We start from the raw sequence: 15,085 nt of genomic DNA, 5'->3' as shown, positions 1-15,085 counted from the left end.
AAGGAAAAAAAGAAAGGAAGGCCACAACCGTGACAAGACGTTAACAGTGGCTAAACTGGGTGGTGGAGGTGGGCCGGGCCGCGTTACCTTGTGGTTTTCTGTATTAAGGTTTTCCCCAGGTTCACGATACAGGGACGAGAGGCCGCACCGGGTGGAGCCCTGCAGCGCATCTGCAGGCTGTGCCCCCCGCCACAGCCCCCGACCCCGGGCACCTCCCCAGCCCTGCCCCGTGCATCTCGCTCCACGCCCCCTCACCTGTCTGCTGCAAAGTTCGCGCTGTCACCGGCGGCCCGGCGCGGCTCGCTGCTGTTCTCCAGCCTGGCCAGCGTGTCCATGCGCTTCCCCATCAGCTCCAGCAGGTCGCTCATCTTGCGGAGGACGCCGCGGGACTCAGGGCCACCCATCACTGCGGGCACAGCGTGGGCACAGTCAGGGGAGGCCCCAGCAACCCGGCTCCTTTTAAACCCCATCCTCCCAGGCCCTCCTCGGCCCCTGCAAGGGAGGGGTCTGGCGAGGGAGCCTGCACCACCCCACCATCACCCCTGCAGGCAGGACGCCCCGCTGCCCTTGTCGCCTTGTGGTGCAGGGCACAGCTTCAGGGTAGAGCAGAGAGCGCTGGGCCAACCCTGCTCCCTACTGCTGGGCAAGGCTAGGGTAGTTGTTAACCTCTCTGGGCCTCAGTTTTTACACACAGCCGGGCCCCAGCGACGCTCGCCCCATGGGATGGCACGGAAATCCCCCGGGCCCCAGATAGAACTCCCAGGTCAGGGTTTCCGACAGCGGAGTCCGTTATCCCCCGCACCTCAATCTCCTGGCCGGGCGGTTAAATTCAGATTCTGGGCCCTGGCCTGGATTTGCCAGCTCGCCCCTCCGGAGCATCCACGCTCTGCTCGCTCCCCACATGATCCCGACGCGCGGGAGGCTGGCAGCCGTGCTCTAGGGTCCAGGCCCCTCCTGCCCCCCAACCACCTTCTCCGGCCCAGGCTCTGGGCACTGACCCCTTCCCTATCCCGCTCCCCGGACCCCACTGAACGCGTTTGTCCTCAACCTCAAGTTGGGCTGTGGGTTCCCAAAGGTTAAAGGTCAACTGGCAGCACAGGCCCCTCTAGGGCCGAGGGGGCAGCCCTGTCCTCTGTCCCCAGCCTGGGCAGGGAGACCTTGTGAAGAGCAGAATGGACCAAAAGCAAAGTGCATCAGCCGGGACCCCATTAACCGGCCTGGGACCCTCACGGCTTCCGTCCCAATCATCCTGGTCACCGGTGGGCAGGTGCCAGCGTGAGCGAGGCTCCTGCCCTCCTTCCTGATTGAATCTTCCGGAGGTTTCACACCAGCCCCTCCACCCCGTCCGCAGGGTGCTCAGCTCTGGGCGCCAAAACCCCCGACTCAACTTCTTGGAACCCCACAGTCAGGCTCTAAGTCACTCGTAACAAACGAGCCAAGTCACATGGAGACACAAACCCTCCTGTGCCTCGGGCTGCCGGGCCAGAGGTGGGGCAGGGAACGCAGTGGGTGGGGTTCCCCAGAAGCAGAGCCAGGGACAAGGCTTTGGGAAGGGGCAGGAACCCCGCAGGGGTGAGGGAGACAGGGCAGGGGAGGCCGCCACGCCAGGCACACTCGGAGCTTGGCCGTGCCGGGAGCCGGAGCCCGTGTGCGCATGCCTCAGAGCTGCCCCAGCTGGGGAGGGGGCCAGGGCGCTGGGGCATTTGCACACCATGTCCCGCCAGTCCCTGGGGCAGGGCTGCTCCCAGGGACAGTCACGTTCTGGCACTTTCTGCCCGCTGCGGGGTGGCCAAAGGAAGCTCTCAGCAAAGCCACACGGGTGCAAGTCTGGTCCGTGTGCATCAGAATCGAGCTGTAAGGGCCAAGGGGTGTGAGCAACGGCATCTGCTTCTCGGGACCCCAACAACCCGGCAGGCTCAGAGGGACAGACATGGCTGCGACGCGGACCGACCCCGAGTGACCACGGGGAGACGTGGAACCGCTCTCGGCCCCCTGCAGCCCCAGCTCCAGGAGAGAATAGCAGCCCCCTGAAGCCCCATGTCACAGCACTGCAGAGGCGGCAGCAGAGGCCACTGAGAACAGGGGGCAGAGGAGGGAGGGGCGGCCGCCACTGAGCTGAGAAAGGCCCTCGTTGTCAGGGCTGCTCTGACACCTCTGCTGCGCTTTCCCCTCTGCCCTGGCTCTGGCCGGTCCAGCAGCTGCTGCCTTCCCACGTGATGCCTGAGGCCAGGGGGAGGGCCCGGGAGCTGGGGAGGGATCACTCGTGTGCCTTGGAAATGCCAGCAGGACACCGGCCCCAGAGACAAGGCCCAGGCCGGCTGGAATAACATGAATGAGGGAGCAGGAGGGGCCAGGAGAGCAGGGAGTGGAGGAGGAGGAGGAAGAGGGAGGGGCAGAGCTGCAGGAGCAGGCCCCCCTGGTCAGGTCGAATGTTGGAGAAAACGGCACAGAAAGGAAGGAAGGAAAAACACCATCTCTATTCCCTCCTCAGCCCAAGAGCTGAAATAGCAAATGACCTTCCCACACTTCCCTTTCAGAACACTGAGCGGATTTTTGAAAAATCAGTTAAATGGAACAAACTCAGGCCTGTCTGGCCACCCAGCCCCTCCCCACGCTCTCACCCACTCAATCGGCTCATCCATCACACAGGCAGGAACGGCTCCCGTCCCTTTCAACTTCACAGAGTTGTGGGCCACGGGTCACCCTTCAGATCACGCTCATCTCTGAGAGCCTGCCCGGGCCCATCCGCCGAACGCAGCGCCCAGCTGCCACCAACGCCGGGACAGAGGAAACAAGAGGCAGTTTCCCGTCCTTTCAGCTAGAAGAACGGGAGGACATCAGATGACCTGGCCTGGCTGTTACTCTGCACAACCCCCTGGAGGCACCCCCGTCTTGTGGCCGCCACATTGGCCGCCTCAATGGGCATCATGGAGTCGTGCAGTGTGCAGCCTGGCTGGCCTCCCTGGGCGGCCCTGCTCCTAGTTTGGGCTGGGGTGAGCCTTTCCCCAAAGGAGTGGAATGAACAAAGGAAGGCAAGACCATGGCTGGGATGCCCTAGAATCAGGGCCTGCCGTCTGAGTCCCCCAGCCACGCCCTGGCCAGGGCACTCAGGCCCGAGTGACCACAGGGCCCGGTCAGCAGCTTGTTCCTGCAGGGGCAGCACCCCAGCAGTGCTGAGCCCACACCGCGGTTTCTGGGGTGACACTGTGTTCCTGGGAACCTGGCACCCTGCCCGTGACTCTGCTGGCCCGGCTCTCCGAGCCCATCCCAAGCTCCCTTTGCCCGTCCTCACCGCCTGCGCCCCTGCCTGCGGCCTCAGCGTCACAGGACGCCCGACCACGCTCCAGCCCCGTTCCCCAGGCTGCTAAATAGCTGATGGGGCAGAAACTCCATGCTCGGATCCAGAGCTGCAGGGCCCCGAGAGCCGACAGAGCAGAGGCCACGGCAGCTGCTGGGTGGCCCGGGCCAGGCTGGAGGGGAAGCAGGTCACTTTCCTTCTCCTGGCCTCAGTTTCCCCTCATGTACAATGAGGGGGCTGGACTCACTGAGCTCTGAGGTTCTACAGCCTGACTCCTGTCTCTGCATCTACCCCCAGTTGCCCCTGGAGAGCAGGGTACGGGGAAAGGAAAGAATCCATAAACCCTCTCAGGGAGCGGGTTGGGTTGTTTTCTGCCACACTCCTGGGTGGGCAGAGTGGCGTCCAGCTGCCCGGAGCAGACCCAGCGAGAGCTCAGTGACCCTCATAGTCCCACAAGACGCCTGGGAGAGAAGGGGAGAGGGAGGCCGGTGCGATGGCTCACACCTGTGATCCCGGCACTCTGGGAGGCCAAGCGGGAGCATCACTCGAGGTCAGGAGTTCGAGACCAGCCTGAGCCAAGAATGAAACCCCATCTCCACTAAAAATAGAAAAATCAGCCCAGGAGTTTGAGGTTGCAGGGAGCTTCGATGATGCCACCACACTCTACCCAGGGTGAGACTCTTGTCTCAAAAAAAAAAGGAGAGAGAAGAAGGCGCAGGGACAGGGTGGCAGGAGTGGGTGGAGGGGCTAAGCAGGATGGGGAAACCCCTGCAGGGGCGACCAGGGGCTCTTGGTGGCAGGTGTGCAAGCGGAAATCTGAATCCGTTAGCTGCGCTGGGCAGTGGTCTGAAACCCCCACCTCTGCGCAGGTGGCTACACCCCTGGCCACATGTTAGTCGGCTTTAGGGTGGGGGGGTTAGGGGAAAACAGGTGCCCTTCCCACTAGGTCAGTGTGCGAAAGACTGAGGACGCAGGAGAGATGCCAACATGGGGTAGCTCGGCAGAGGCAAGAAATCAGAACAAGAGGTGACCAGGGACACATAGGCCCCTCCTCCCCAAGAATCTTGGAGATCTGGGGGGTTCTGGATTCCCCTTCCTAGGAGGGATTAAGCCAATTCTTTTTTTTTTTTTTTTTTTGAGACAGAGTCTTGCTTTGTTGTCCAGGCTAGAGTGAGTGCCGTGGCGTCAGCCTAGCTCACAGCAACCTCAAACTCCTGGGCTCAAGCGATCCTACTGCCTCAGCCTCCCGAGTAGCTGGGACTACAGGCATGTGCCACCATGCCTGGCTAATTTTATATATGTATCAGTTGGCCAATTAATTTCTTTCTATTTATAGTAGAGACGGGGTCTTGCTCTTGCTCAGGCTGGTTTTGAACTCCTGACCTTGAGCAATCCACCCGCCTCGGCCTCCCAGAGAGCTAGGATTACAGGCGTGAGCCACCGCGCCCGGCCTGCCAATTCTTAAAAGATGTCAAAGACAGCATCACCCCAAAAGACAGGAGGACTTCTGGAGGTGGGAGTGGCCGCAGCCCAGAGTTCACCGTGGCCGTGCCTAAGGACACAGGTTCCCCTTGAGTGGTCCTGTAAGCCCCCTCAACAGACCAGACCAAAAAACGGCAGGACACCCCCCACCCAACCCCGCCCTCTGGAGCTGCCCCGCCTTCTGTGTGTGGTGAGAACTCCCCATGCCCTGAGACCGGGAGACAGCCCCCACTCCCTCCCTCCCAAGGGGCCCCCAGCACCAAGCACATCTTCTGCCCAGGAGATACCCAAGACAAGGCCAGGGATGGCACCCAGGAGGGGGGCAGGTCACTCGCCCCCTCGGATGCCGCCACCAGCCCCAGGACTGTCAGCAGAGCAGCTGACACCCTTCCCCATACTTGGCGTCAGCTAAATTGAAATGTATTTAATGGGAGGCCCCAGCAATACATCTCAGAACTAACATGTGTTCCCTCCATATTTCCATATAAATAAGGAAAGCTAGGACGCAGAGAGACACAAATGCATCCTCATATTTATAGACAGCGTGTTTTTATTACCCACCGAGGCCCCATCCCCTCCCTAGATGCTCTCTCTGTTTCTCTCTGTCCCTCCCAGCCTCCCCTGTTCCCCCTTCCGGGGGGGGGGTCCCCACCCCTACCCTTTACTGCCGGAAACTGAACGAGCCCCCACCTCGCTGGGTAACAAAGACCTCCCTGGCACCGTGTGCACGGCTGGAGGAATGAGAACATTTGTCTCTCTGTACTCGGCCGCCACAGAACCAGCTGAGGCCACGGGAGCGCCGGGCTCCGGGCAGCGGAGGAGACAAGGACAGGTCCCGGGAGGCCAGATGCAGCTCTCCCTCGGGCCTCCGGGCCTGGCCCCCCACCCAGCCCCGCCTCTGCGAGAAGAGCCCCAGAGCCCCCTAGCACCAGGGTCCAGGGCCAGAGCCGACCACAGAGCCAGGAAGCGTCCCAGGTTCAACTCCAGCCAGGGCCTGGGGGGTCCTGGCAGACACAGGCAGCTGCACCAAGGACCTCCAGCCTGCAGACCCCAGAGACAGCCTCCTGCAGCCACTTCTTCAAGACGGAAAGCAGGGAACAGCCCTGCACGAGGCAGTGAGGCTGCAGCCACGCTGGGAAGGAGGCTGCAGACAGCACTTCCTCAAGAGGGAAGCAGGTCCCTCCCCAGGGGAACAGGAGAGTCCTGGGCGGGGAGGGGTGCAGAGCTGCCTGGTGGGGGGCCCAGGCCCAGGCCAGGCCCTGCAGCAGGAGGGAACGAAGTCAGACCTCAGAGTTATAATTCCCACCCAGCCTCCTCTCCTGAATCTTCAAGACGAGTGTGCAGAATAGGGAATGAGATGTCTGTCATATTTTTAGCCCCAAACTAGCGGACTTTATCATGAAATATAAACTTGCAGAGAGGAGAGCTCGGAGCCCCCACGAGCTGCGTCCACAGGAGGCTGCGCTGGCCTCTCGTACTCTCCCTTCAGAGAAAACCCACCTCCTCCCCTCCACCTTCCCGGCCACCGTCCTCGTCCTCAGGGACCCACTCCTGTCCTCGCTGGTTTGACAGGCGAGGAGATTGCTTTTCCCATTTGTGCTCAGATTGTTTTGTTGACCAATGCAAGGGTTTTTTGTTTTTTGGTTTTTTTTTCCTAAATGGCTGGGCCTTAGTGGGTTTCCTTCTCCTGATTCTGCTGTCAGCTTGCTTAGACCCCGCAGAATTCTGTTGGGTAATAGAATGTGTCATCTCACAACTCAACACTGGCCCTTGACACGCGGGTCCCTCCCCGGGGCTGATTCAGCCGAGCAACTTACCAAGCACCCCCTGCAGCCTCAGTCCTGCCCCTGGGCACCTCCTGGGCTTCCTGCAGGGCTGCCCCAGGTGCGGTGCGGGGCTGCGGTCTGAGGAGCTTCTCTTGCTGGACCAGGATTTTAAACCCACAGTGCAAAGGGCTCCCCAGGCCCGAGCCCCTGCCGTGGGTCTGTCCAAGCAAATTAGCTTGCTCCAAGGGCCAAAGAGAGAAATCACAGGGGACAATGAGAACTGGGATATAAGGGATCAGTTCTCTTGGTTCTCAGGGGCCTCTTTCTTTGTCCATCTCCTCCTTCTCCTGGACTTGAGTTCCGTATTCCAGGCACTCAGCTCCCAGCCCAGGGGCCTGGGAAAGGTGAAAGTCTCTGACTTGGACAAAGTTGGTCTGAGAACTAATGACAACACATAGAAAATGCACTCCCGGGCACACCCAACAGAGATGCCCATGTGTTTGCCAAAAGGCACGCACCAGAATAGCACCGTTCACAAAAGCCCAAAACTGGAACAACCAAATGCCCAGCAATGGCAGGAGGGATAAAAATATGGTGGTGCAACCACAAGGGAAGGCGTGCGGCAGTGGGGACAAGTGCCCGCCGGCATACACGACAGGACGGGAGAAGCTCACGAATGTATTATTCAGAGAAAGCAGCCACACCCGAAAGAACCCCCCTGCGTGACTCCATCCTCAAATATCCAAAAGCCAGGCAGAACTCTCCTGCACTACCGGAAGTCAGGGTCGTGACTATCCTTGGGAGGTGGCCTGGGGACACTTTGGGCACTGACCATGTTCTGTTCTTTGATCTGAGTTGCTGGTTGCATGGATTGTTCACTTTTGTGTATTTTTCGTTGATGAAAAGTTTAAGCACATGCACACGCGCGCACACGCCTCTACTCTAAGCACATGACCTTGGGCAAGTCCCTCCCATCTGTGGATCCACCCACCCCTAAGACACAGACCTGAGGCAGGAGTTATCCCTGCTCCCAGGCAAAGCCTCACAGTGAAGAGCAGGCAGCCCTCCCACAGCCCCTTGTACCCTGGGCCACTGTGCCCAACCTCGCCGGGACGGGGCAGGAGCCGTGGGGTAGCCGAGTTGCCTTGACACCCAGCCCCCTAGGACAGACAGGCAGAAAAGCCAGAGCCAGCCACGCAGCCCTCCTCCCCACCCCCAACACCCGTCTCTTAGACCTCCACCCTTTCCGGGGGTCCCGCTTCCTCACGCCCTTCATAGCAGCCCACCCAACAGGCACAGCCCCTTTTGAGAGGTGGCACCCAGGTAGCATGAGCACCTCCTACACCCCATCTCCCCACAAACCACTTCCTTCTCCATCCCGCCCCCGAGGACCTTCCAGGGCACCGTCACAACTGCCCCACCCCCTCCGCCAACCTCGATCCCCAGTGTCTCCTGTGCAGAAATTCTGGCACCTCCCTGGTCCTCCCCTGCAAACATCCCGCCTGCAGTGGCCCCCTTTCAGACCCCACGTGTCTGTCACACACGTACGGGGCTCTCACCGTTCTCCAGATGCCGCCTAGAACCCTCCCCCTGTGTTTCATCCTGGCACGTCCCTTGGCGACCCTGGGGAAGCAGGTGTCATTACCCCCACCCGCCAGGAGACAAATAAGAGCCTAAGAGACGGAGGCATCTCTGCGAGTAGAGACGGGATAAACTCACTTACGCCCGGGCTTGAAGGACTAATAAGTGTGATATTTCTTCCAAGAGCGTTTGCAAGTTTAAAGAAGTGCATGTTGAATCAAAGGAATGGGTCTATGATGAGACACCAGATGGTGTACTAAGAGCCCCTCGGAGCACCCATCCCTGATGACAACCTAATCCACTTGGGATGCCTGTGATCGTTGTCGCAGGGGAGCCAGATAGCTGAGCCCTGAGAGTCCCAGAAGGTGGACTTCAAAGAGAGACTTCCCCAGGGGCAGCCCCCGAACAGCTCCTCCTTGTTCCTCCCTCCCACGAGTGACACACCGGGCAGGACCCTGCTCTGTCCCCCTGCCCCTCCGTGGGTGAGATGAGGGGGCAAGGCCCGGCTGTAGGAGAAGGGCCCCCAGTTTGTCACACCCGTGCCCCGTGGCACCAACCGTGCCAAGTAATTCCCAGGTGAGGGCCCATTCGACCCAACCTCTGAAGAAGGTCGTCGCTTTCCTTCTTTGTAGGTGGGTTAGGTGACCTGGCCAACAGCACAGAGCAGGTATGTGACGAAGCAGGATGCCAACCCAGACCCACTCGGTCCTCAAAGCCCATGCTTGGAACCTCCATCCCACTGCCTTGCAAGTGTCCTGTGGGCAAGGGACAAAGAGGGACTGGACAGATCTATGTCCCCAGAGCTCAGAGATAAGACACGTGAGCTCATGGCTGGGGCTGTGCCCCACTGTGGCCACAGCCTGGGCCAAAGGTGAGGAGGATACGCGTGTCTCAAAGAGACAGGTGTCGTATCTAGAGACCCTCCACCCCTGACACCCAGCTAGAAGCAACACAGGCAGCCTCTTCCAATGCCCGGGAGCCCCTGGCTCAAAAGCCCTTGCCTGGCCTGAGCATCCAGACCAGAGGAAGCCTGTTGACCACAGCCAGGACCAGCGTCAAGGCAGCAAGCTGGGTCACAGAATCCCTGGAGTGCTCGACTCAAGGCTCCTCCTCTTTGACCCACAAACACTGCACTCATTTCCGACTCCCTTTGCCCCACCAACATACCTTCTGTGCGGATGGTGAAGGGCGAGTCCCCCAGGCGCCGGGCGGAGAACTGGCCTCCCAGAGATGTCATCAGGAAGCAGAGAGTGAAGAAGCCGATTCCCAGGACAAACAGCCTGCAGAGAGGAACAGGGTGGGTCAGCAGGGAGGCCAGTGCCATGGCTCCCCGGGACTCCACCTAGTAGGGGCTGTACAAGTGCTTTAAGAATGAATGAATGGGGCTGGGTGCAATGGCTCATGCCTGTAATCCTAGCACTCTGGGAGGCCGAGGCAGAAGGATTGCTTGAGCTCAGGAGTTCGAGACCAGCCTGAGCAAGACCAAGACCCTGTCTCTACTATAAATAGAAAGAAATTAGCCAAACAACTAAAAATAGAAAAAAAAATTAGCCGGGCATGGTAGCGCATGCCTGTAGTCCCAGCTACTCAGGAGGATCGCTTGAGCCCAGGAGTTGCTGTGAGCTAGGCTGATGCCATGGCACTCTAGCCAGGGCAACAGAGTGAGCCTCTGTCTCAAAAAAAAAAAAAAATGAATGAATGAATGGGTAAAGGAAGCAAGGGATGGATGGGAGAATGAAAAGACAGGGGGCTGAGCTCCTGGCCTGGGAGCGCTCCCACCACCATAGGATGAAGAGAGCCCGGCTGCAAGAAGCCAGCCACAAGCCACGTGGAAACCAGGAGGGAGGACAATGCACGTTGATCGGCACAAGGCTGGGCAAGTTCTGGCCTGGGGTGGAGCTGGCTTGTTAGTGGTAGGGATCCCCAAAATGTGGTCCCCAGGCCAGCAGCATCTGCATCACCTGAGAATTTTTAGAAATGCAAATTCTGGGTCCAACCCCAGATTTACTGAGGCAGACACTCTGGGGTAGGGCAAACAATCTGCTTTAACAGGCTCTCCCGGGGGCTCTGATCCATGCTCAAGTATGAGAACCACTGGTGGACACAGCAGGGCCTGACGCCAGCCAGAGGGCAAGTAACTGGGCCAGATGGTACCCACCTGGATCCATCAATCCCTGGGGCCACCCTCAGCACTTGTGCACACAGGCCTCACTGTAGCAGTCAGTCATGAGCTCGCCCAGACACCTCCTCATCCGTGCTCATGGGGAGGGGTCCCCTTTCACTACTAGATGGTACGATCTCAAGGGCAGAGCCACTCGGCCCCCCTCGGCACCCAGACTCTCCCTAGGCAGGCACACATAGGGTTGTCACCTGCACCACCGACTGGCCAGGGTGTACCCACACCTGTGCATGGGGTGCCACACAGCTGTGTGTGCTGTCATACTGGGTGGGAGGGCTGGCCAAAGCAGGACTCGTGTTCAGTCCTTCAAGACATAGTTATTGATTATCCAACGGTGCCAGGCACTGGGGTAGCCCTAGGGGACAGCAGAGAACAAGGCACAGAACACCCTGATTCTAGTCCAGCCCCAGGGTCCTGCTGCTTCCGTCTCTGGTCCTGGGCCCCAAACAGGAGACCTGACCTCACCGGCACAGCCTCGGGGGTGGCCAGAGATGGTGGCTCTTCTGGGACCTTGAATCTATCAGAGGACTAGATGAACTGGCAGAGCTGAAAGGGGAGCTCCCCCTCACCAGGTCAGGGTGAGGAACCCCATCTGGTGTGGAGCCAGGCTCACCGGGGAGAGCCCCACAAGTCACCTCCACCTCCCATCCCCAGAGCCTGTGATTGTTTGTGTCTTTATGCAAGACTTGCTTTATGCATTTTAATCTTCATTATTTGAAACTGGCAGAGCAGTATTTAATTAAAATTTGGTCCATTAAAGAAAACACATAATTGCAGAAGAAAATAAAAAGCACAACAAAATTCCCAGCCCATATTTAAGGGAAGCTGTTAGAGATTAAGTCAGAGAGGGGCAGAGCCCACAGCAGAGCGGAGGTCGGGAGCTTCTCTGGGGAGAAGACTCTCTCAAAGACCACGCCACTGACAGGGAGGACAGGGGATGGGATTCGGTGGGCAGGATGGCACTAGGGACACTTCTCCCTCACCTCAGAGGGACCCCTCCTGGAATTCCAGCAAGCCTGGGGGTGGGGCTCAGACCCTGGGAGTCCCCAGATGAAGGCAGGCTGGTCTCAGGACAGCAGCCAGAGCGACAGCACGGGGGAGGTGCCGTCACACACCCAGGGATCCCAGGGGAAATTAGCTCTTTGTCCTCCCAGGCTGAGGACAAGGACAGACTTACCCCAGCTCCTTCCCCCTCCCCCACCCTCTCCCTGAGCCATGGAGTTGTATCTAGAGCTGGGGCCCCAGGCTGCCTGCCAGGGTCCACAGACCTGCCATCAGAAAGGCGTGTCTGTCCGGAAACCTGAAGCCCACAACACACCTCACCCCCATCTCCGCCTGCTGGGGTCCAGCGTCCCCCAGAGCATCCGGGGCCATTCGCAGTGGATTCCAGTGGAAATGTTCTCGCCCATGCACATACTCGCCAAGCTACACTCGGGAGCACCCAGAGAACACAGGCCCTGCCAGAGCTCTGGGGAAATCGAGCGACAGTATTCATGGCCCGTCCTTGAGGACTAACAGGTTGGGTGGTGAGATCCCAGGCCTGCCCCACATCTGAAAAGGACATGAGACTGCACTGGTGACTGTGGGTCTCCAGGCTGCCTAGGGAGACCCTGAGATGAGGTTAAGCAATGGGGGGGTGAGGGGCGGGGGCGGTGGTGGGGGACTATACAGCCCCACCCCAATCTTGCCTTCACATAAAAGCCTAAAAACAAAACAAAAAGGGACAGAGCCTTAGAGGGAAGGCGCACTGGGGCATGAGCGCTGTCCATGGTGCTGGGGTCCCGCGGACGCCTCCAATTGAGCCAGAAAAATTGCAGTGACCTGGAGGGCGGGCCGGCATGGGGTGATGAGAGACGCGGCAAGACCCTCTCAGTGGTCCTCGTGGGGCCGGGAGTCGCGGATTTCCCCGGAGGAGCAAGGCCCCCCAGGAGGACGCCCGCTTCCCGCCCCCTTCCCATGGGCACCATAGGGGGTGCTCCTACCCCGCCAACCCGTCCTGCTCAAGACCCTGCCCCAGCTCTCCGATCCTCCCGCGTCCTCTGGACCACGGTGGTCCAGACTGACCCCTGCCGGCCCCGACGCCTCCACAGCCCCGCACAATTGGCCGGGCGGGTGGGAGGAGGGAGCCCGGTGTCCCCACTCCCACCCTGTCTGGAGCAGCGAGGGAGACCAGAGCAGGCCTGGGAGGGGTTGGGGGCTCAGGCCAGGCGCCTGGAGGGCGGGGGCTCAAGTCTGGCCCCTCCTGCAACCCAGGCCTGCCAGCTGCTGCCCCCGCCCGCCCCGTCCTGCGCCCGGACTCCACCTGTGGCCGCGTCTTGAGTCCAGCCCGCGCCTGGGCCCGCCACTTCCTCAGTGCCCTCCTCGGCCCACTCCAGGCACCCATCGGGCGGGCGGCGCCTCCTCCCCATCTTGGGCTGCGGGAGGGCGCCTGAGAGGAGAGGGAGCTGCCCGGGCACCGCTGGGCTCTGGGGCCCCTAAGGGGAGACCAGCAGAGTCCGGTGAGTCCTGCGTGGCCCAGCCCTGTCTGGCCGGGGCCACCCTAGGAGTGGGGCGGGGAGGGTCATCTTCGCCACCGTCTGCCCTCCCCGCCCCTGCCCCAGCCCCAATCCCCAGCTCCCGCCAGCCCGCCGCCCCGCAGCGCCGCCCCTGCCCCGCCTCTCCGAGGCCCTTGGTCTGGAGACGCATCCCTGGCTGCGGGGTCCTTGCCCCCAGTCTCGGAGACCCTCCCGTCACAGACAGGCGCGCCCGGCTGGGAGGAGGACAGTGCCGCCTGGGTGGGGGGCGGGGGTGGGCTGGCAGAGGGGTGGGCGACGGCACAGGAGGGGGCGCCCCTGGACGGCGCAATAACTTTGCCGCCCGGTTGGGACCGTCCTCGAGGTGGGGAAGGACCCTGAGGGGCAGGGAAGGGGCGCGCTGGCCCAGGCGACGTCCGGGGCCCAGGACCACGACCCGGGTGCTTTCTGCCCCCATCCCCACCTCTGCACTCGGGTCCTCCCCAACCCAGACCAAGGCGGGACAGGTCCCAGAATTACACCGCGCTCCCCACCGCACCCGGACCCCAACCCCGCCACTTCCCCAGCCCCGCCGGTCATCACCAAGGGTTGAAGCGCGACCGCCCCCCTGCCACCAACACTGGCAGGCTCGCAGGGGCCGACCAAGCCCACCTCTACCCCGCGCCCCCTTGGAGAAAAGACCTCCCGCGCCAGCCCGGAGAGAACTTTACCGAAAGGGTCTCAGGGTGACCAGGCATCTTCTGACCATTATCTTCCCATCGGGGTTGACTGTGATCATTGTTCAAACTTGTCTGGGCGAGCAGCCGCGGGGAGGCCGGACGCACCGTCCTGGGCCCGGTTCCCGCCGCGTCCGGGCTGCGAACCCTCTGCGGGCCGGAGCCGGGTGGAGCGAGGTGGGGCGCGGGGCTCGGGGCTGGCTGGCGGCGGGGTGGCGCGGCCTCGGCGGGCAGGCAAGGGGGGCGGCGCGGCTGCCGGAGGGCGGCGAGGGCGCCCGGCCGGGCCGTCTCTGCGTCTCCGCCCTCCCCGCTTCACATTTTGGGGGCCGGGAGGCGGCGCGCCCCCAGACCGCCGGCCGCGCGTCTGCCTGCTCGGGCTCGCTCGCTGGGCGGGACGGCGCCGCGGCGCGCAGACGGGCTCCCCGCGGCGGGCGCCCTCATCCCCGGCCCCGCGCCCTCGGTGCCGGCTAGAGGCGGCCCCGGGCCCGCGCCCCGGCCCCCCGCGCCTCTGGGCCGCGCCGAGCCCCGGCCCCGCGCCGCGCCGCGCCCATGGCTGTCGACGAGGGCGCCCCGCGCCCGCCCGCTCGCCCGCTCGCCCGCTCGCCCGCCCGCGCCCGGAGTCCGGCGTCCGGCCCGGCGCGCGCTACGCCCGGAGGCGCCGCATTGTTTCCTCGGAGGCGGCGGCCGCGCGGCGGCTGGGGCGGCCCGGGAGCGGCCGCGGCGCTTCCTCGGCGCGCCGGCGCCACCTAGCGGCCGCGGCCCGGCGGTGCGCCTCCCCCGGCGGTGCGGGGCCGGCGCCGTGGACCGCGTCCCCGCGGGACTGGCGGGCGGGGGTCCCTGCTCCTCCCCGTGGGCCGTGCCACTTCCTAGGGCGCCACCAGCCCGAGGGCCGAGGGCTGCTTCGGTTCCTGCAGGACACCAAGGAGGTGCGCGCCTGGAGGAGACCCCTCCCCCACGCCGGGTGCCAGGGAGTCCCCTGGGCCTCGTCTCTGCTGCCCCCACGGGATCCTGCACCAGCTGCTTCACACCCGCTCCGACTTTGCTTGGCTACACTCGCCCATCTTCTGTCCTTCCCTGGTTGGAAACTCCAGTGGCCACTCTTGGGGGCGCTCAAGCCCTTCCACCGAGCCAGACGCGGGGCACACTGTGTGGGCCTGAGGTCTAGCCTCAGACCCTCCGTTCCGCAGGGGGTGATCGCCTGTCCAAGTCACGGAGTGTCCACTATAAAATGAGAGGGACCAGAAGCTGGATAAGCCTCCTTGCAACCCTGAAACATGCAGGCTCTCATGCAGTCTTTCAGAATCCAGCTGCCCTCTCCGCCCCCTCCCCGACTTTCTGGCTTTGGAGATGAGCCTGCAGTTGCAAAGGTGGGCGGAGGCTGCAGGGCCAGCCTGGAGAAAGCTCTCAGGTGCCAACGGCACTTCCCTGGGCGGACCTTGGGCTGCAGCAGACATGACCACCCACCCCACACCGGGAAGCCCCCAAAGCTCCGGTAGCGTGTAAAATGACTCTGGGGGTCTTTCCCAGCTCAGGCTGGGACTCTGCAGCCC

General features: G+C 62.1%; 1 protein-coding gene across 2 annotated transcripts in view; it reads right to left on the bottom strand.

The window, feature by feature from the left end:
- Window positions 1-13,724, bottom strand: part of MGAT5B (alpha-1,6-mannosylglycoprotein 6-beta-N-acetylglucosaminyltransferase B) — a 66,289-nt gene extending 52,565 nt beyond the window's left edge. Inside the window, exons 1-3 of one of the 2 annotated variants that reach the window (XM_012778919.3) lie at window positions 13,530-13,724; window positions 9,295-9,407; window positions 256-406 (exon numbers count right to left, since the gene is read on the bottom strand). In XM_012778919.3, coding sequence (XP_012634373.3) covers window positions 256-406; window positions 9,295-9,407; window positions 13,530-13,597 — 332 coding nt within the window. In that variant the 5' untranslated portion in view covers window positions 13,598-13,724. Of the gene's footprint in view, window positions 1-255; window positions 407-9,294; window positions 9,452-13,529 lie in introns of those variants that run through there. The other variant, XM_075994789.1, reaches the window with a different exon arrangement.
- Window positions 13,725-15,085: the final 1,361 nt, after the last annotated feature.

The sequence above is a fragment of the Microcebus murinus genome, chromosome 18 (genome assembly GCF_040939455.1).
Source record: "Microcebus murinus isolate Inina chromosome 18, M.murinus_Inina_mat1.0, whole genome shotgun sequence".
NCBI lineage: Eukaryota > Metazoa > Chordata > Mammalia > Primates > Cheirogaleidae > Microcebus > Microcebus murinus.
Note: the sequence above shows the minus strand (reverse complement) of the source record. Positions and strands in the feature narration are given on the sequence as shown.